The 22,234-nt window shown below is 42.2% G+C and overlaps 2 protein-coding genes across 2 annotated transcripts; one reads left to right on the top strand and one right to left on the bottom strand.

Annotated features, from left to right (window-relative positions):
• Nucleotides 1-199: 199 nt before the first annotated feature.
• Nucleotides 200-5,586, bottom strand: nudt9 (nudix (nucleoside diphosphate linked moiety X)-type motif 9). The gene is made up of 8 exons (XM_084371547.1): nt 5,403-5,586; nt 4,534-4,803; nt 4,315-4,404; nt 3,510-3,596; nt 3,247-3,358; nt 2,888-3,034; nt 2,078-2,162; nt 200-1,958 (listed from the first exon to the last, which is right to left on the bottom strand). The coding sequence occupies exons 1-8, from the start codon at nt 5,498-5,500 to the stop codon at nt 1,813-1,815; spliced, it is 1,035 nt and encodes a 344-aa protein (XP_084227673.1). The 5' UTR covers nt 5,501-5,586; the 3' UTR covers nt 200-1,812.
• Nucleotides 5,587-6,228: 642 nt separating this feature from the next.
• Nucleotides 6,229-20,437, top strand: mapk3 (mitogen-activated protein kinase 3). The gene is made up of 9 exons (XM_084371546.1): nt 6,229-6,663; nt 8,133-8,315; nt 10,810-10,999; nt 13,164-13,280; nt 13,375-13,489; nt 13,825-13,956; nt 14,258-14,367; nt 15,488-15,616; nt 16,568-20,437. Exons 1-8 carry the CDS (start codon nt 6,455-6,457, stop codon nt 15,605-15,607), a joined length of 1,176 nt encoding a protein of 391 aa, XP_084227672.1. The 5' UTR covers nt 6,229-6,454; the 3' UTR covers nt 15,608-15,616; nt 16,568-20,437.
• The last annotated feature ends 1,797 nt before the right edge of the window (nt 20,438-22,234 follow it).

Here is a 22,234-nt window from a genome sequence, read left to right on the forward strand (position 1 = left end):
ACAGATGTGAACACCCATTATAAAGAAGTAAGTGGTCTTTGGACTTGCATTTATATAGTGCTCAGAGCACTTTACAACACTTGCCATATTCACCCATCCACACACACACACACAAACATTCACACACGGATGGCGGAGGCTGTGATGCAACACACAACTCACACAAACACACAGATGTAAAACACCACAGACAGTGTGATCACTTTCAAGACACATATATTTTGAGGAAAAATGCACAAATCAAGTCAAAAATTCACAATGAGTTACAATTTCAAGTGAGCCAACAACAAACATAAGATAAGACACTTGGGTTTCAGACACTTTCAGTGCAATTTTTGTATTGGGTTCATTTTCATATTATAGCATATAAAGACCATCCAATCAGCAGAGCCTTATGTAACACTGGTCATAATAACGGAGGATTTTGCCTATTTGAATGGTACAAGTTGGGAAATCTGAATGGGAAACACTCACCCTTCCTGCAACAACAAATGCATCAAGTGCTTCTACTGTAAATGCTCCAGTGGAGCTGGTAGGTGGCCTGGCAGAACTGGGAGTCCACCAGAGCTGAATGTACAGTGAATCAGCATAGATGTGAAGATTTTTAAGATTGTGCTATATAATGTAACACACACCTGCTGGTATCATGCCTTTATAGAATTTAATATCACGTCATGCAGACAGATGTTGTGGTCTGAGCAATGGCTTATAGGATCTGTGGTGCCTCCTAAACCTATTGTGGACCTAATTCAATTAAGTTTTTCTTGGAAGAGGTTCCCACTTGATAAAGCCAATTACAGCAGCAGCCGTCTTCTCCCTTTCCCAGTAGTACCCAGTGGACACAGCATACAGAATATTCATATCACATCTTTTGAAATCTGTTAATTCAGCCAGAAGACTTCTTGTTATTTCACAGTAAGAAACATAAAATCATGCAGCTTTCTCTTATTCAAACTAATTCAAGCTTGTTTGTCTGTTGTTGACAGAAGTGTCCATGTGTTAGTGTTTGCATCATCAGTCCTAACAGATACGAGCCATTTAATCCTCCATCCCTGCCTCGTCACAAACTATGCCCAGCAGTGAGATGACACGTACTGATGTGTTTCATAAAGCCCGGCTGTTGAGTGTGAAACGGCCTTTGCTTCCCACCGTCTGTTACCACTCGAGAACATGTTCGTCCTCTAGCCTCAGCCGGTCTGAGCTCAGCTTCGGCGCACTGCTGGGCTGTGTGGGAAGCTCCAGCACGTCTTCATTGTCCATTCATATTTAAAGATCAAAGTGAGTCTACACTTTGTTTCATTTTGATTGCCCCCCTTATCACACTCAAGCTAATGTAGTACGTGCTATGTTCATTGCAGCTCATTGTGTTTGTTCTTCCATGATCACGCTGTGTTAATGTGATCCTTGTTAACAGTGAATACATTTGCATAATTCGTGCCAACAGAAATAATGCGGGGTGCCACTCAGCAGCATCTTGCGTTTTACAGGCTCATGCTAAGTTTCTTCCAAGTGGGGAAACAGAAATTGCAGCCAAGCTTTCAACCTGCTAGTTTCATTAATTGTATAAGTTCTGCTACATTTGTCACAATGTTCCTGTAAACTGTATCGTGGACATACATGAGCGTCAAACTAATGAGATGCACTTCAGGCTTTCACTTTTATAACTACTGATAATTATGTTTAAATTAGTGAGGGAAGATTTACATGAGGTTGGGTGTTATACATCCTAAATGCACAAGGACTCGCAGCACACTGAGAGCAGTAACACTCTCAATGTTTCCTTCATTGTTACAAATCGTCTTTTGTCCTTGGTTACCAGTGTGCTTTCCTCTCTTTGGCGACCAGCTCCAGGAAATGGGAATGATTCGCGTAGAGCGGGAAGGACGAGTCTACATCAACCCACTGGACTTGTCCTGCATCATCTCCAGCTTGCAGCGGCAGCTCGCTCACACTGTTGCCTGTGGTAACAACAAAGACGTGTCAGGGCCCTACAAAACATACTATTTGTTGTCCAAAGAGAGACAATGTAGCACGTTTTAAAATGGGAAAAAAATACATGATTCCACATCACTGATACCTGATTCATCGTGGAGGTTGACAGCAACTGTCTCCATCCAAGCGTTGTCAGTGTTTCTAGGATCATCCACGTAGCCTTTGAAAACCTGAAGGAGAAAAAAAGATAGTTTGGGCCCCGTTTACACCTGGCATTAACATGCATCACGGCTGAACTGATCATAAGTGAACAGCAGGTCCGCAACAGGTGTGAATGCACCCAAGACACATTTAGCCTGTTAACATTTGGTAGTATCATCCCTCCTTCGTGATCCGCTCACAAGTGGACAGCTTTATACGTGTCAGTTCACGCCTGGCATCAAATGTGTCTCGAGTGACTTCATGTGATCGGATCTCGCTTCTCCGCTCTATATGCAAATACACTGTATACCTACGTCACTGGAACAAACGGTTATTTTTTTACACAAAGAAAGAAAATCTCCACGTGTAACCCAACTAGTTAAGAATGTTTTGTAGACAGTGTTTCACAAAGTTTATTTAACGTTTATCAAGTGTTTTTTTCTTATTCTTCTTTAAATTTTTTGGCAGAGGAGGTTCACCGCTGTCTCTCGTCATTCGAAACGACAAAGCTCTTTGTCTTGCAAACAGAAATGATGTATGTGATTATTTGCATATAGAGAGGGGAAGTGAGATCCAATCACAAGTGGTCACTTAATTCCAGGTGTAAACTGATGTACTTGGCGCTGTCAAATTTGATTGGATCACCAAAGATAAATGTTAGTCCAAGGTGTAAACAGAGCCTTAGTTTTCCTCATAGAGGCATTTGCTGACTAAAACGTGACAGTAAACAAGTGAGAGGATGACAGTTGCTGACCTGAAACCCTGGTGATTTGAAAAGATTAGTGATGCGTTCTTGAATTTTTGCTCTCTCCGCTGTCGGGACTGCCAACGAGTTCAACGCCTCCTCCGAGAACTCCCGCTGCAGTGTAAGAGAGACCTGCTCCCCTGGATCTACCATCCCCTACAAAACAAGCAAGTCACAGGAATGTCTTAGATACCTGAAACCACTGCCTGTGGCTTCTTTTTGGCTGTTGTCGATCAATATTATTGAATAGCTGTGAGCCTATGGTAGGCAAAAAGCAAGGCACAATGACACAAAGTAGCAGAGAAACACAAGGAAGAATAACAGTGCTCATCAATAATGATTGAAAAAAAAATGTAAAAGCCACTAACCCCAGGGATGGCCCACTCCCCACAGTCTTTCCTCTTGATGGACACAAACTGCAGGATAGGCCGCTTGGTGAGAGAGTGATTCACCTTTGCTCCTTTGGCATCTACTTTCCATCTGCCAGACAGTGCCACACATCATGGATTTATAAAAAAAAATCAACTTTTCATTGATTAATTCCTTATGTAAATGAGTTGAGTAATGAACTATATACTACAGTTAGCAAGTATCTGGATAATACTGGGATGTAAAGTAAAGAAGGAGCTACCTGGTGACAATGGGATCTGCTGCGTGATTGGGTCCCCATCTTCCGAGCAAACCTCTACCAGTCACCCCTGTGCGTCCACGAGGATTTCTAAATGAGCAGAAAGTAAATTCGAAGCAGTTCTAAGAAGATTTGTTTGCCAAAATTAAAAAATCTAAATCAAAATTAATATACCAACTAATCTTGCCTGTTGTAAAACTTCAAATTACAGGCTTTACATTTGTACTGACAGCCCTGGTTTGGGTACTCAGCCTGACGTTATTGTATGTCAGTATTATAGCTTCATTAAGTAGTCGCTTTAAAATTTAATGGAATTACTCCCTGCAATGGTAAATGGACTTGCATTTCTATAGCATTTCCAGTCTACTGACCGCTCAAAGCACTTTACAACACGTTTCACATTCACCCATTTACACACTGATGGCAGAGGTGCAAACTGCTCGTCAGGAGCAATCTGGGGTTCAATATCTTGCTCAAGGATACTTCGGCATGCAGCTGGGGGAGCCGGGGATTCAAACCAGCGACCTTCCAATTACTGGACGGCCCGCTCTACCTCCTGAGCTACAGCCGCCCCACACTTGTAATATGAAAGGGTTGCTGCTGCTATATGTGAGAGCAACATTAGGTAAGTGTTTGCTCTCACATTAAGCACTCTTGTTAATATCACTGTCTTTTGGGGTCTGCTCTCTAGCCTTCAGTGCTTTCAGATTACTAAATGCAGATGTGGACAACCAGCATTTGAGCTAAACCAACTCAATGTCAGGGGAAATTTTGTTGGAACCATTTCTCTTAGTGCCCGATAACTTACAGTGGCTTTCCCTTATCCTCTTTGTAGGGGCCCTCAAAGCTCGTCCTGTCCACACCACCATCCACAGTGTTGAACTTTGGAGAGAAAGAGCTGCAAAACAAGCAAAACTCATCAAAACTGCTATGAATAAACTCTGTTAACAGTATGTTTAACAGTAATAATGCCTCATGTCAACTTTGATTGACTTGATGCACTTTAAAACAGGCAAGTGTTGCTCACCCAATTTCAGGATCCGCCCACACTGGCTTCTTTAACACTGCTTGGTCTGTGTAGCTGACCGGACTATACTGCGGCCAGTTCTGACTCCAGTCCACCTTGTCATCAGGCACGGCAAAGCGCTTGATTTTGGAACCTGGATACTGAGGGCATCTGGACTTGACGTGAGGCACCGTTGAGGATGGCATCATCACGTAAAGGTTACAGCAACTGGTACTGATGGATCTGATGGATTGACTTAAGAGATGGGACGCCGAGCAGACAGCGGCAGGCCTGCAGGAGAGGAAATGTGAGATGTGGAAATCCAGTAAATTAGCATTGCTCTGCTTTCCCTGCAGCAGCTTGGACTCCTTGACCTCCTGGTATCCAGCAAATGAAGTGCTAACAGCATCTTCTGTCACTCACTGACAACACATATTCAGGAGGAAAGCAGACTCTTGACTGCTTGTCACTTAAACACATGTATGCGGTTATACTGCAATACACATCTGTTGACTCACTTTAATTCTGAATGATTATTTGTTGAATTTTGTTTGACATTACATTTCATATTGATATGATATCTATGATAGATATAATAATAGTTCTATTTATCATATCAATATGAAATGTAATGTCTAATAGTCAAACTGTATTTCTAAATACAGTTTGACTATATTCTGCTCGTAAGCCACGTTAATATACTGTACATTGATATCAACAGTTAGCTAATGGTTATGTCTATATATATTGACTTCAGTCATATCGCCTGGCTCTGCTACAGCCTATAACTATGTCCACTTTCGATTACAGTGTTAGTTTAAAACCGAAACTGTCCTTTAATGTAGCTCCCAGTTCAATCCTTGTATTTAACGTAATGTTCTATAACGTACCTAACTCCGGGGGTGCAGACGGTATACGGAAGTCCGAAGAGAGTGAGCGCTAGACGAAGCCGGCCGATCCAGTCTCGCCGAAGAAGAAAATGTACCATACCCTACAACAAATCAGTCAATAGTCCTACCACAACATGCAGTGCGGCGCAAGGTAACCAGGAAGTACACCGCCCGACGCGATGACGTCAGGGAAGGGGTGTGGTTACAGCAGTCGCACTCGTTTCCATGGCGATTAGATCCCAGTATTTATTTGCTGAATCTCTTTCAAATAATTAAATAAATGTAAAGAGGAAAAATAAGCTGGATATTTAAATTAATATCCCATAATTTTGTATCTATTATGACGTTATTAAAAGCCATGTTGCAGCTCTTCGCACTCGTTTCCATGGAGATAAGATTCCAGTATTTATTTGCTGAATCTCTTACAAATAATTAAATAAAAGTAAAGAGGAAAATTATCTCTTTCATCCTGTTTTTCTTATTTGTGACATACAGTAAGTCATACGTGAAAACAAAAAAGCTTCAGTGTTAAGAGTGCCATAAGTGTACACATCCATTAATGACACCATCGGGTTCAAGGGGCTGGATAATCGGGAAAAAGCCTATAAACATAACAATATGTTCATAAAGTCTATTTTTCTTGTCACAACTGACAGCATGCAACATATTTCGGCACGCCCACTCGCTGCTGCTGCATGTTTATTTTGCAGACTGCGCTTGTTTCGCTGTCACAATGGGGCTGAATAGGCGGCGCCTGTAGCCAACTGAGGCGACTCCGCCCAAACAAGCCAGCCCAGTGAGCATATCTAACGCACCTGTATTACCGTAGTTTGGCACGCGCATTTACGCTCGGTGCTGAGACCAAATCCGCGCTCGCGCACCAAATCCATTTACTCGTCAGTAGTAGAGAGGGCCCTGATCGAGTCGCTCTGCTCCGTCAATCAGACAATCCGCTCGGTTAAATCCTCGGACGAACGTTACACGGTGCTGAGAGCGGCGGCGGTCCCTCGGTGAAACACACTGACAGAGCAGGAGCGGTTCGGAGCGGAAGAATGGCGGATTCGAGCAGCACCGCAGCGGTCGGGGCCGCAGGCACCGACGGCGCTGCTGCTGCCGAGGCGGCAGGCACGGTTGCGCATGATGGAGCGCCCGCAGCGGGACCCAAACCCGGGTGCGAGTCCGTGAAGGGCCAAATGTTCGACGTGGGCCCCCGCTACACGAACCTGTCTTACATCGGGGAGGGTGCTTACGGGATGGTTTGGTGAGTTGTGCTTGTCGTCTCTGTCGGGCCATCGTAGTAGTGTCTAAATCAAAAGTGCTAGCTAACATAAGCTGTTTGTTAGCAAATACTGTTAGCCAGCTAACCCGAGCGGCTGTATTCAACAAGCGCTGTCCAGTGAATTCAAGTGCTGTCACGATGTGTGTGTTTAAACAGCTGCCTGTCATTTAGACATGATTTTAATCTCAGTGCAGCTCATGTTGTGTTGGAGCAGGTTAGCTGACTAGCTACAGGCGTGGCTATGAGCCTCACAGGAAACAAGATTGGGAGTGATTGCGCAGGACGTAGATTGTTCTCATCGATGAGAAATCCTTTGCAGACTGCACTTGACCGCATAATTTTAGTTGGTTACCACTTTGGTCGTTTTACACGTCCGGCATAAGTGTCTCAGTCACATTCATCTCTACCTGAATTGCTGAACATTGAGCCTTGCAGCAAAGCTGCTGCAGAGGATGTGAGTGGGATTTGTCAGTTGTGGCGAGGCCTTTCCTCGTGTTATCGCTTTATGTGATCTACAGCTTTGTGTGGACGTGTTAAGCAACCCTGTTGCACTTGACATCAATGCCTAGTCATTGCTATCTGTGGCTGAACTGTGAACACGATCAGAAGTGACAGCGCTGCGTGTCAGTGCAGAGAGGATGGCAGCATGAGAGCTGGGCCCACACATCCATTTGAACAGGACCAACACAAGTGGGACAGCACACTGCTATTTTGTTTGTGTCATCACGGTCATGTGATCTCACTGTTGCAGCATTTGGTGTTTGTAAACATTGTCAACACCCACTGGTTGGCACAGTGAAAGAAGGCTAATTAGAGTTCAATCATAATGCTTACAGCAGCTCATCTGGGTGCACAGACGTTTTGTTGCAAATGTGATGTTAACCAGTCCAAGCATCCTCTGCCGTGTGTTCATCTTACCACATTTCAACCACTGAAGAAGGTTCACATGCCGCGAACATGCCCAGTTTATTCAGCGTGTTGTGCAATAAGAGAGCGCGCTCTCACCAATAGGAAACATGTGATGTAACTGTTGTTCCTGTTCAGGGTGAGTGTAAAAAAAATCAGCCGTGGACAGTTTTTTGTGGGGTAAGGGTTTGATTGTTCTTCATAGGTTGCACCCCAAACACTAAATTCAAGCGCCCCAGAAACGCACCATTCACGGTTGCTCTCAGCACTGCCTGTTCTCCATCTACTCTACACCTACACCACACTGACACTGCACCTACACTCAGGCCTACACCTACAGTACTTCACCACATAACACTGCAAAAACAAAAGTGTCACATGTGCATCTTGGCAGTCTGCAACGCCCTTTGTGGAGCTTAGTTTTAGCCCATTTTCTGATACCGTCTGTGTGTGTGTGTGTGTGTGTGTGTGTGTGTGTGTGTGTGTGTGTGTGTAATATGTAACATGAGACCTGTTTTGTGCTTCTCTCCTCATCCACAATGCAGCTCTGCTCTGGACAACATGACAAACCAGCGCGTAGCCATCAAGAAAATCAGCCCGTTTGAGCACCAGACGTACTGCCAGCGCACGCTGAGAGAAATCAAGATCCTGCTGCGTTTCCACCATGAGAATATCATCGGCATCAACGACATTCTCAGGGCACGGCACATTGACAACATGAGGGATGTGTATCCTTTAATGCTTCGTAGGAACGGTCTCGCTTATTTCCCAAACTTGGATTGAATCAAACTATTATATAAACAGTTTTTCAAATCAGTGCTTATGATCAAAAAGTTAAGTTTTCTTTTCAAATCCTATTAAATCCTTTTTGAAAAAAGCACTTAAATAGCAGCAGGTTTATTTTTTAATGGTGTTAATTTAAACATGTGGTGATGATGCATTCAGTAACCTGTAACAAAACTGTGCAGTGACTTTTTAAGGGTATTTTTCTCTTTATTGCTTTGTGTCTGCCTGTTAGCTGTGTGGCTTTGAGCATTCTGCTGTGACTGCACCTGACTTAAAAGTTATTGAGGCAATGTGTCTGTGTGGTGAGGCTAAACCAAACAAAAAAACAAGGAGTTATTAATCCAGCTTTCCGGCACTGTACTCTTTCCACAGAGCTTCAAGATCGGGGTGATCAACGTTCAGTGGAACTGTAATTATTAAGTTATGTTCCTTTTGATGTTTATGGCTGCCCGAGCTCAACTAAAAGGCTGAATATGAAATATAAATAAGAGTTTTTGCCATTTGTTTAATAGACGTTGAATCAAATTTCATGATAAAGACATAAAGTAATGTAGATATGTGTCTATATTCTGGAGATCAGATGTAAGAAGAACTCCTGGATGCAGGAAGATCATTTGAGTATTTTGACTAGGTTAGACTCAACATGTCTGCTGCCCCCTGACATTACTCGGGTCAGACCTCTCGGACAGTAGTGACCATTTGTACAGGAGCTAGCAGTGGACAGTACTGTAGCGACAGCCGGTCAGTGAGTTGCTGCTTTCTCTGTGAAAAGCTGCTTTGTCCACTGAAAGACGCAAAGGAAATGTGTGATGTCCTTGTATTTTTGTGTCTGTTTTTCTCGTTTGATCTTTTTAGTTGCTCCACTTTGTTGTTTTGTGTTGCTGTTGACTTGTGCTGAATTCTGATTCGGGCGGATGAAACCAAATGGTGGGATGGCAGCACCAGTTAGCGATTCATGTGTAGTTGCATCCTGGAGTGTGTCACCTGAAAAATCTTAACGTGTGCACTTGCTGTAGTCTGATGGCTTGATTCCACCTGACAAAGCTGCCTCGCGCTCTGGCTGCAACTTAGCCGTCGGAGCTGTTTGCAGCCACTGATTGCACCAAAGGCGGCCCTCTATGCTCTGCTGAAAAAATGTCTATTTTTGACGGAAGGGCGTCAAGTTGCACAAATTGAGTCGGCAGGAAGTAAGACACAGGAACGGCAGAGAGCATCTCGTCAGTTTTCAAAATAAAACATCCCCTGCAGACTCCCGATCTAATATTACATCACTACACCAACATTACATCATAACCAGTGGCACCAGGCCAGGAGTCAACCAGTATATTGTTACACCACTAACAACAAGAGGTTAATCTTAGAAGTGGAAAAACACAACATCTTATGAAATGTTGAAGCCAGGGTGTGGATGGAACAAAACTGCGTTGCAGACATGACGTCATAGAGCCGCACCTGGTGGAACAGAAGGGTTAGCAGTGTAGCTAGGAGGTGCTATAGGATGGAAAAATAGAGAAAGCCGACCCCGCCCATTTGGTTTCACTTCCACTGAAAGCAACAATGGCTGACCAGTTAGTCAGAGCTCTTTATCGCCTCTTTATTTAGACAGGAACACATTAATAAAACATACATACTGTGGCGATGGAAACCCTCTGATTAGCTCTTAACGACTGATGTTCTTTGTTTGTTCCATTAGAAAGCACACGGCATATGTTCACCGGAGTTGCACATTTGTGCCCGCCGGGCCACACATTGTCATTTGCATTGGTGTACTTGTGTTGACCACGTTTGGGGCCTCAAAATGTACCGTCATGTCAGCAGCTCTGTGAGGCTGTACTCAGCATTCATCCTCTGGGAACCGTTTGAGTCTGTACAAAATTTTGTGCCATTTCTTCCAATAATTGTTGAGATATTTCAGTCTCGACCAAAGTGGTGGACCGACCAATCGACTGACTTTTTGTTTAGTGCTGCACAGGACGTACAACTCCCCAGGACTCCGGCTCTTGTGACCGTGTGCTCTGTGTTTTCATAATTGAGTAGCTCTAAAATGACACACTAGTTGCTGTAGTTAGTTGTTTAAAATAAGTAACAAAATGATTGCATCACAACTCTTGCTCCTGTATGACCAACCTCTCTAAATTCAAGTTTAAGATCTCAGTTTACCCTACAAGATAGAAGTCGAGAAAACATGACGGAGAAATCATTGTGCTGGAAGCTAAAGGTTCGAATCAACTATGGGTTTAAATAAAAGTGGTAGAAAATATGTATGTATGTGAGTATGGTTCAGCTACTCCTGGTTTGATTTTATTCATAAACTTAACTTGCTGAATAATTTGGAAGAAAGTTATTATAACAAAATTATTTTCAGAGCAGTCCTCATGACTCTCCAGGTGTCAGGGGATACTGTTGTTGTCCTCCTTGACCCGTGCGTCCATCCAGCTACATCGTGCAGACTCTGATGGAGACGGACCTGTACAAGCTGCTGAAGAGCCAGAAGCTGAGCAACGACCACGTCTGCTACTTCCTCTATCAGATCCTGCGAGGCCTCAAGTACATTCACTCAGCCAACGTGTTGCACCGTGACCTCAAGCCCTCCAACCTGCTCATCAATACCACCTGCGACCTCAAGGTTAGCTCACACGTACACACAAACCATCATCACTGATGACAACTAGGCTACTGCATCTACTTTGTCTGCACCCTTTACCCCAAACAGGAAAAAATATCATTTAGCTATTTTAGTGATTGGTTTGTTTCACATGCACCCGCATTACAAGAATACTGCATATATCTTCTGCACTTTTTATATAATATATGTGAGAATCCTACAATTATATACTTTATTAAAGAAAATAAGCCAAAATTCTCAGATTCCAGCATCTTAAATGTGAATATTTTCTGTTTTTATTTTACACCTCTATCACAGTAAACTGAATATCTCGGGCTTTCAGAAACACTGATCAACATTTTTCAGCATTTTCTGACATTTTATAGAGCAAACAAGTAATCGATTAATACAGAAAATAACTAATTGTCGATGAAATAATCATTAGTTGATGGCCTGCTGAAAGTATTTTCCCTGTGATTCAAAGTTATGTGTTAACTGGTTTATTTATGAGGGACAAAAGTTGAAACAGCATATGTTCATATTCTCACATGGTGCATTCAAGTCAAATGCTTATTATTAAGTTGCTTCTTAAAGCATTGGTAACCGTAGCAAGTTGAAAAGGCATCTCAGGAATGTAGGATACGACTGACTGATTGACCCAAGCCCTTCCTTGCATGCCGTTGACTCTGCCAAAGGGTTGTTTCTCTTTAAAATAACACGTACTTTCAGCCTTGAAAATATGCTTTTCTTAGGCCTTTTAAGAGTTTTATAATGACACAGAAGAGCCTTGGTCACCTACTCTGGTGTCCCGTTGGCCTGTGTGCCTCTCATGTCTCGTCTAAATGAAACTGGCTTTACTATTTTTAATCTAAGTTTAAGCTCCTCCAGGCTAACTGTTCTCTGTGCAGCAAACACTGAATCAAATTTGGTATTTGCAGATACCTCGTATTAAATGACTCACAGTTTGTTTGGGACCCTGTAAAATGTTCTCTGAAGGCATTTCCCTTTCCTCATTCCACTCTACTCTCAAGTGTGTACGTTTCCTATGTGCCCTAAGATTACCTCTGTTATGATTTGTTTCGCTGTATAAAACTGAAATTGACTTGACATGTTGGCAGAAATACTGCTGGAATGTATACACATAGGTTTATTCATGTTGATCTAAGTTGATAATATTAAGTATCCAGTTTGGTCTAATGTAGGTTGGAGGGAAGGAGTTTTTCTAAAGGCCTTGTCGGTAGCTGAATACAGCTGCAGGATGCTACATGTGTAAAGGGCGTGGCCCTGGCCTCTCCTTAGCTGGCAACAGCTGCCCTGTTGTGTCGTTGCTTCTTTTTCCACCTCCACAGGGCTGAATATTCATGTTTTCATGCTGAATAACTTGTAGCTGATCAATGTATCTGGTGGATGAAGAATATAGATGCCCCAAGTGCAATTTCCAAAAGTCACAGACGGGCAGCCGAGGAGAGGAGAGAAAAGCTCTTAAAAAGTGCGACCGTAAATGTTGTAAAGACTCTAAAACTGAGCTGAAATTGAACAAGTGCACATCAATTAGGTAAACAACATAAAATATGGGAAATGTGACTGGCACAGAACCAGGTCGCTCCGAAAAACAACCCATTCCTTTCACTGGCCGATCGGTCGGCACTTACATCCACTGCTTTTTATGTTTGAGAAAATGTACCCACAGAATATTAAGCTAAATGGAACTGCTTTACGCCTGATCAAATCATTGAGGGTTGCTGAAATGCAGGAAACCACACATTAAAGTAAACAGTATCCAAGTTGAGAGCAAAGAGTTTGAGCATCAATGAGTCATGATGTGCACTAATACAAAGGCCAGAAGAACTGAGAACATTTTCAAGAGTGAAAATAAACATGACATACAAAATGACATGATCCCAAACCCCCCTGTCCCAGGTTTCCTGTAAATAAAGGTAATTTAGAAGATGTTAAAACAAGCTGAAGATTAGAGAGAAAGGCAGGAGTGAAGCATGAAAGAAGCATAAAAGTGTGAACTGGTGGAGCTGTAGAGCTATCAAGAGTGGCTCCTCTAGCTTCCTCCCCACTCTCAAAGTCTTGTCAGTTGTTCAGATTAAATCATCTGTGAGCATGGGGGCTTGACTTGTAAATATCAACCGGAAGACTGATGTTTCTGACCTCTGACCCTCTGTGTCATCCTCAGATCTGTGACTTTGGCTTGGCGCGGATAGCTGACCCCGAGCACGACCACACAGGTTTCTTGACCGAGTACGTGGCCACGCGTTGGTACAGGGCTCCAGAAATCATGCTCAACTCAAAGGTAGGTGTCTGGGGAAGTGATGTGGATTCTGTAGTGGACAGGTCAGCTTCGCAGTTCGTTGTCTGAATGTACTACATGTGTGTTTGTGTCTCAGGGCTACTCCAAGTCCATTGACATCTGGTCAGTGGGCTGCATCTTGGCTGAGATGGTGTCCAACAGGCCCATCTTCCCAGGGAAACACTACTTGGACCAGCTCAACCATATACTGGGTATGACTTTTGACTAATTTCTAAAAAATGTCATGGCTATGAAGTCATCTGAAGCACCAGATTTGTTCATCAGCTATTTTTATTCGTAAGACGATCACTCAGCCCTGATTTTGGTGCATTTTCTTTCAGTCTTTGTTTGCCGAGTTATCCTTTCAATCACAACCAATTTAAACAGCGTGTACTTATTAGCTTTACAGTATTTTTCCCTCAAGTCACTCAATGTTTTGAAAGCTTAACTTCCATAGTTCCTGAAAGCAAAATAAGTCATATCTGCCCTCCAGACACTGTCGAGTAGCCATATTTTTAAAAAGTCCCTCACCCTCCTCTTCGTGCAGGCGTCCTTGGCTCTCCATCTCAAGACGATCTGAACTGCATCATCAACCTGAAGGCCAGGAACTACCTGCAGGCCCTGCCTGACAAACCCAAGGTGCCCTGGGAGAAGCTCTACAGCAAGGCCGACTCAAAAGGTACGGCAGCACGTACTCATTTCTAATGCTGGAATGTAAAGTTGTGTGTCAAATAAGAAAACCTTTGGACTCATATGAAGACGTAGGTGGAGGCTAAAGCAGATTTCTGTCACCCACCTATAAACCAAAAGAATATTTCTGTATTACATGATTTTAATGTGATTATTATTTGTCAGATGCTCTGTACAAAGCTGTTCTATGTCTATTATTACAACACATCATGGTTATTTAGCTGTGTGGGTCAGTAAAAATTAATAAAATGTATTTCATGTCACTGACTGAGCTGATTAATCTCACGCAGCTCTGGACCTGCTGGGCCGCATGTTGACCTTTAACCCCATCAAGCGCATCAGCGTGGAGGAGGCCCTGGCTCACCCTTACCTGGAGCAGTACTACGACCCCACAGATGAGGTACGCACAGCCATTTAAGCTGATTGCAAATTATTGCTGCAGCGCAAGGAAACGACTTACAGGATGCCAAAGCTGCCAAGAAATGACACGAAGGACTGTGTTGATGACAGTTTTCTCAAGGCTACAGATTTCAGTAGTAAGAATCAATATTAACACTGTACTCTACAGAGAAATTTGTGCTGACTGAAGAACGACAACAACACGCCTCAAGTGGGCTAAGTTTTCAGATTTGCACAAATGTTGGAGGCAGAAGGGCTCATTCATTCAAACATGTTTGTCATTGTTTAGGATTTAATTGTGAGCCTTTCTGCTTTGTGCTGGGAATCCTCTTAGCTTGTTAGGAATGCAATTAGTGTAAAGTTTTGCTCCGTGGTTCAGCTTGCTAGAAGTTAAAGAATGCAATCGCTAATCATATCAAATCTTACGCCAGCGTAGACCGAATCCTCAGAGTGTACTGTACTATGGGGATATTTTTAACCGTAGTTGTTGCGTGGCTGCCAGCTTCCATTTATTTGCACTTCCACTTTCACTCTTGTTGTGTCCTGGTCACATTTTAGAAATTATACTGCGCAGTTCAGGTTACATAACCCCACGTGGTCTTAAAGCCTAACTTCAGGGTTTGAATAGTCTTGAAATTTTGGAAAATGCTCTGAGGTTAGGAACGTGCTTGGATTCTAATATACCTCTTGAAAAAAACTTAATTTACAACATAATGTGGTTTAATCATGCAAATCAAATATCTTTAAATATTTGGAATGAAAGGACCCGGTCATCAGATTTGTTTTTTGTCTCCTGCGATTGAAATGAGTAAATATTAAATAATCATGATTCATGATTTAAACATAAAATTAAAGTTAATATTAACAGCCGGTAAAATAAAAAAGTGACAATATACATTGATTGCTGTAGGTGTAAGGGACTCCTGTAAACTTAATTTTTCCCTATTTCATTTATAACAATTAAGATGCAATGATAAAGGCTCAGAGTCTGGAAAATGTTGGTTTAGTTACCTTTTTAAAGATACTGCGCAAACACTTTTCAATTTATGCCACTAAGACCTTGTTGTTGAAGCTATGATTTACCTTGTAGTTAAAGATTTGTTCAATGTGTTTGTGTGTAGCCAGTAGCAGAGGAGCCTTTTACTTTCTCCATGGAGCTGGATGACCTTCCCAAGGAGAAGCTGAAGGAACTGATCTACGAGGAAACTGCTCGTTTCCAGGCAACCTACCAGGGCTCCTGAGACACACAGGTACTCGGCCAACACGCACACAGTCCCAGAAACACGGTGTTCTGCTAGTATAGGTCGCAAAAATATATTTTAGATTATATTTTGTGTGGCTGAACGCTTTGTCCAGTTTAATGGAAAGGAAAGTAAAAAGAACCACTTTGTTTTTCAGCTTTCATCTTCAATAGTTGCAACTACTGATTGATTTGGAGGGTGAGATTGATGCAAATCGGCAAACCTGTACAACATCAGTCAAAAATCAACCACTTCTACTAAAAAGCTGCCGTCAAAGCTGTTTCAGCCCATTCCTGATATTTTTTTCTGTAAAATCTGAGAGCTCTAAGTAAAGTTCGTGGTGATCTGAGACCACTAGATGTCAGTGGAGCAAATGCATTTGATCAAACACACCCCAACCTACCTAACCAACTACAGAGTGATAAAGTCTTCATGTCCTGCTGCTATCATCAGGGATGATATTCAATGCCAGAGTTTTATACCCAGTGGGGGGAATTAGTCTGGAAAATTGACTCTGACTGTGGACTCCAATCTGACACTTATTCCTGTCAAGTGAGATAACATTTTACTTTACTAACGTTTATTTTCATAAACGTATTGATTTAATAGGTGTTTGGTTTTTTTTCATAAAGTGGTTCTGCACAGGTGTTTATTTAATCTAAAACCATATATTGCTTTATAAATGTTGATCATCTCACTCAGAACTTGAAAATTATTGAAAGAAAGAAAGTGAAAGTTATTACCCTGAAGTTATGACAGACTTACTAAAGTCTAACAAATTTGTTTGGCTGAAGTTATCCACTATAATATGTGAGTCACTCATCTCAGTTCTCACGTCTGCCACATCCTCTTAGCAAACCGTGAGTGAGTGAGTCACAACCTATCTTACAGGAAGTAATGGAAGTTTCCAAAGAGGGCCTAAGTACATCTCTTTTTCTTTTCTTTTCTTTTTTTGTTTAGCCCTAAAGAGTGATAAAGCCACATCGAGGCTTGGAACAAGAAGACCCCCAACGACATGCTAAAACAAAAGAAAAATGCATCTTCAAGCAACCAACAAAAAGAGAAAAACAAGAAATATGAACATTTAACTGCTTATCTTTCCATTTCTACTGCAAGAGAGCTAAGTTTGACTTTGATTTCTGTGGTTGGGTGGTAGGGTCTGGCGTACTCATACTGTTTCAGTTTTGTCCATGTTGGACTCTTCCCCCCTCTCACCTCGCGTTTGTTTACCCTGTTTGAACATCCTGTCTCATCCTGTCCCATCTTCAGTGACTCTCCTCTCCTCTCCCGTCCCCGTCCTCATCCAACTATTTTTTTCTTCCTTCTCCTCTCCTGCACCTGTTGCCAGTCTGTCTGTCTGAGCTCTCCTGTTTCTCTCTCTGTCGCTCCCTCTCATGTAAACACATACTACTGTATTAACCAACACCATAACTTCTCTTGTCTTGCTCTATGTAAATGACATTACCGGGAAAAATTGAGGGCTAAAAGATCGGGGGATGCTAATCGGCTGTGTGTATGTATATACAAAAAGATAAAAGCTTTGTTTTTTTCTTTTTAAGTGTGCTTGTCGCAGTTCTTGTTTGTACACTGTCGTTCAAGTGTTTTCGGATCAGTTCAGAGTCGTATTTGTATGTTTTGGGGTTTATATCTGCTAGTCTTGTGTTTTGTTTTTTTGTTTTTTTTCTTGAACATTTGATTTTGAGACAAACATTCAATGTTTTTACCGGCATGTTAGCAGGTTTATAGATTTCTTTGTCGTCGCTCTTTTTCTTTTTCCTTTCCAAAACAAAAAACTGTGTATGATGTTCATATGAATGCATGCATTCCTGAAATTAACCAAAGTGGCAGAGAGATGTGAGAAACTTGGCTGGGGAGCGACTAAGGAATATCTGTCGTGGTTTATGATTTCTACCTTAAACGCATTTCTCGACCTACATCTTTTACCAAGGGCAGACGAAACTTAACTCCCCCCTTCATTTGTGGAAAGTTTGTTGTATTTAGGAGGTGATTTCGACCAAGCGGATGGAATCAAACGGCATAAAATATAGTTTCTCTCATTCGGATTTTACAACAGTGCTAACTAAGCCCCATTTTCCAGAACATACACAGTGCTCTGTAAAAACATTTTTCTTTTGCCCAAATTAGCGGCATACGTGACTTGAAACATTTGAAATTTAATGCACAGGAACTACTTAAATTAATGTAAGTTTTACAGTGTTTAGAAGGAAAGTACTGCCAGAATACTGATGCGCGACGCTGGTATAACATGACTGTATCGTCCCCTAACATCCCCTTTTTCTATGAAATACAACCAACATCAAGTAGCTGATCCAGTGTCAGTATAACATTCCTATATCAAATTACATTTCTGCTACAGACGCGTAGCAGCCGACTGAAGGATCTCTGTTGTTGTCAGGGAACACGAACAGTATTCTGGAAAATCGGGCCTGGTTGACATCAGCTTTTCCACCTCACCGTGCTGTTTATGTACCGTGTCCCTGTCTTCTACTGTTTGACCCTGTATGGAGTCGAACGTGAATGCAGGCTGGGGCCTAGCTGACGGCGAAGGCCCAAACCTAAAATCAACTCAAAGTGGCCACACTTGAATGAAAGTCTCCAGAAGAGCAAATGCACTTTCCAACAAAGCATTTTGTTATTTGGCTCATCGATGTGAGTGCTGAATGTAAATGGACTAAAAACTTGTCTGTCGCGGCAGCTTAGAGATCCTTTTACAAGTACTACTGAGAAGACTGTGCCGTGTTGCTGAAAATTGCTGCGTTTGAGTCATTCGGTGATGGATGGTAGAGCATTTATGACGGTTGGATGAAAATATAACGCCGTATCCATTAGAGTTCAGTCTTTGGTGGATGTTAGGCGTCTATATTTGGTTTGTTTTCCCAACCCTTCAGTGCTAAGATGGATACATCAAAGATTTCAGACTTATCATGATACCTCCGATATGACATGAACGTGGCATAATCAACAGCATAATACCGTCAGACTGATGTACAGTTATTCCTGCTCATGCATAGCCAAGCGACCATCCCCCCTTCACGGTTGTACAGTACATATCCCAGTTTCTGCGCTCTTGTCTGCTCTCCTCTTTGCCTGTGAGCTTTCCTGTTAACATCCTGGGTGTTTATTCTTCAATGTGATTTTTCTTTGAGTGTGTGCATGTGTGTTTATTATCCGTGTTCCCGTCAGTTGTCGGCGTCTGCTCCCCTCCTCTCTTTGCTCTGGATGTGACTGTACTAATCGCTGCTTGTTGGAGTCCAGCTCAGTCACCAGCTCAGCCTGCACTAACTTTTGCCTGTTGCACTGGGACCAGTAGAGGAGCCCCCCTCCCCCTCCCTCTGAATGGACTAACACATGCACTGGATCCTCTCTGTCTGTCTGTCAGGGCGGGACTGTGATGCTTACAGACTCACCGGTTATCGATGTTGTTTTTCTTGGGCTCGAGCCGCGTCATAGGCTGTTTTTCCTTCGAAGCCATAGCCAGCAGCACTCTGGGGATCGGTGTGAGGCTTTTTGGTGCATGTGGTGATTTTCATCCTTTTTTTTTTTTTTTTTTTGTTCAACCTCCCCTAACTCTCACCACGCTTTACTCAAAAGGGCTGCCTCTCCCCGCCTCCTCCTCTCCCCGCTCCCTTTGTCTGCTTCTTCACAGTGGGACTGACTTTGCTGCCACTTTCCCTCCTCAGAAAATCATTGCCTGGATCATTGATCATGGATGGTCACACACGCAGGAAACTGACTCCAATCATAACTCAATCAGCACGCCTGCACTTTGTCTTTCCAGCCACGCTCTCTCCCCTTTAAGGTTGATGTTTTGGTTCCCTCCCTGTCTTGCATCCTCCTTGTTCAGCTTTAAGTTTAAGTGTATGTTAAGCGTCATGAATCTGCAGTAATTTATGTCTTTGTACAAGTGTTTATGTGCTCCTCAGTAACATAAAGCCAAGACTCTTTTTGTCCTGTATGTGTGTGCGCGCGTGTGTTTTGTAAGTGTGTATTGTTTCCTCACAGCTTGGGCCCTCTCCCCTGCAGTTACCTGTGCTTTTTACATCTGTGAGACCAACACAAAAACAGTCGCACAGACATTTTGTATGTATTTCATATGTATATTTGGTCAGCAGTCAACCAGGCCCTGCTTGCTTTGTTTTGGTTTTTCTCTCCGACCTGCCACCAGGCCAAACATCTCACCGGCTAACCATGGGAACGAACCAAGAGGACCACATTTTGCAATCCTCCTGTCACACTCACACACACACACACACACACACACATGTCCTCTTCTCTTTCTGAGGAGTGTATCCGTGTGTTTGTGAAAAGTTGCACTTAAACACACCATATACATTCACACAGTATCGGCAAGTCTAAAGGCCTGTCCGTCACGAGGCCTGTTTCCAGATATTGTTGTTTTTAAATGGCTGTTCTTATTATTGCTATTGTTGTTATATTGGTGAGTTGTTGTATTTTCTTTCTTTCTTTTTTTTTTTTTTTTTTACATAAAAGGGAGTTAAAGTTGTATCATTTTTTTTATTATTAGGATGTTTTTATTTGTATTTCTTTTCTTCCTTTTTTCTCTTATGGGCGTGATCATTATTGGCAGTGTTTTCAATCTTTCTGAAACTTTTCTCTTTCTTTTTTTTCTTTGATTTCCCCTCCAAGATCTTATAAGGAATTATTTTAAAAGAAGATATAAGTAGATTGTCAAAGAGATATGAGTTATTGAGGGTTATAGTCTGTATATTCATGGGTATTATGAATTAAACGATTAACAAAGAAACAGAATTATATACATATAATTAAATAAAATTTCCTGATACTGTTGCAACTGTTTGTGGAGTCTTTTTTTTTTCTTCCTTCTGGTACTTTTCTGTCCTTTTACACTCTTATTGAAATACAGGGCCAGGCTTCACTTTGACTCTGGCTTAGATCTAACTAATAGACTTCGGAAAGATGAACCAAACTGTCTCGTCCTTGGCTAAGTAAGTCCGCATGTAGAACTAGTTCGCCATGGATTCTGGTACTTTCATCACCAAGATAAATGGCTGCCTGGGCAACCCCATTAAATTGCTTAGCTTTACTGACCCCCACAGGCAAAGGGTGGCACATGGCCCTGGTAGTACCACCATGACCATAGTAAGTAGATGATAGGTAGTTGGCTTGGTAGTATCACAGCCTTTGTATGAAGTGACTGTAAACATTTCTATATATGTAAATGGTTACAGAGAGACACAAGACAACTGCAAAGAAAAGGAAAACTACTACAAACACCTTAAATGGTCACAAAATGATGCTAGACGATTACACATTACGACACGAAGCACCCGACAGACAAAAAATTACTAGAATGTGACAAGAAGAACACACAGTAATGCAACAAACTACAAAATGATTATAAAGTCACACAAAAGTACGATAGAATGAGGCAAGATAACTACAAAGAGACATAAAACGACCACGAAATGATACAAATAAACCCCAAAAAATGATGCAAGGCAAAAGTTAAAAAAACACTGACAGAAACACAAAACTACCACAGAGACACAAAACAACCACTAAATGATGCAAAACGACCTCAAAATGATACAACACAACCACAGAGATGCAAAACTACTACAAAACACTGCAAGACAAATACAGAGATGCAAAACTACCACTAAGAGATGCAAAATGACCAGTCATACAAAGTGACCTCAAAGTGATGCACAAACAAAAAATAACTCATAAAAACTACAAAAGGACCAAATTAATGCAAAACATTGCACGATGTCTCATAATTCAGTCCCTCTTTATTTTTGTGAAACTGTCTAACTTACTATAGACTAACTAACTAAATCTAGACACTACTCACACTACAGGCCAGTGTTTAAATATGTTCTTGAAATGGACCCAGAAGTAAAAATTTAAGTCTGAGAGTCGTGGGAATGCACGCAAGTGTGTGACATCCCACCATGAACTTGCTTTTCTTGCTGTACAACTTTACATCGTCCTTCATAACATGTCTGAGCACGGCTTCCCCCTCGGTCCCAGACATTCCCACAGTCTGTGCCCATGATTGCATGAATGACAGCAGCAGTATCTGCTGCTTATCTTAAAACAGGGATGCATCCAAACATTGAACACGATCTGTGTGTCAGAGCGACCGGGATTTCCACATTCTTTGTATGTCCAAAGGAGACACCTGCAAAAGTGAGAAAATGCTGGAAAGTCACGTCACACTGCCGTGAATAGATTTCTCTGTTCTGGTCAAAACCAGGCTTGTTGTAACATTTCAGAGGCGGCTCGACATGACGCACCATTGTTTGTCACATTCCAGTTTTGCTATTGAAGCTGAACAATACAGACCTACACTCTGCTGACTGTGTACTGTACGTATAGTGAGCATACATGCCTCTAGACATGCGGTTGTTATGATATTTTTTGGCCTTATGGGTCAGAGTTGAGTTTACATATCTTCACACACCACGTCCCCTTTGTCAAACACACACAGGCTAATAATCCGGCTGCACTCCCAGTGATGCATTCCTCTCAAAATGCAAACAATGAAGCAGAATAAAAGAAATCCTTGAACAGGTGTTGGCAAACATGCAGCTCCCAGGTAGAACAACAAAAAGCCACCAC

This window comes from Pagrus pagrus (assembly GCF_965226575.1).
Source record: "Pagrus pagrus genome assembly, chromosome: 13".
Lineage (NCBI taxonomy): Eukaryota > Metazoa > Chordata > Actinopteri > Spariformes > Sparidae > Pagrus > Pagrus pagrus.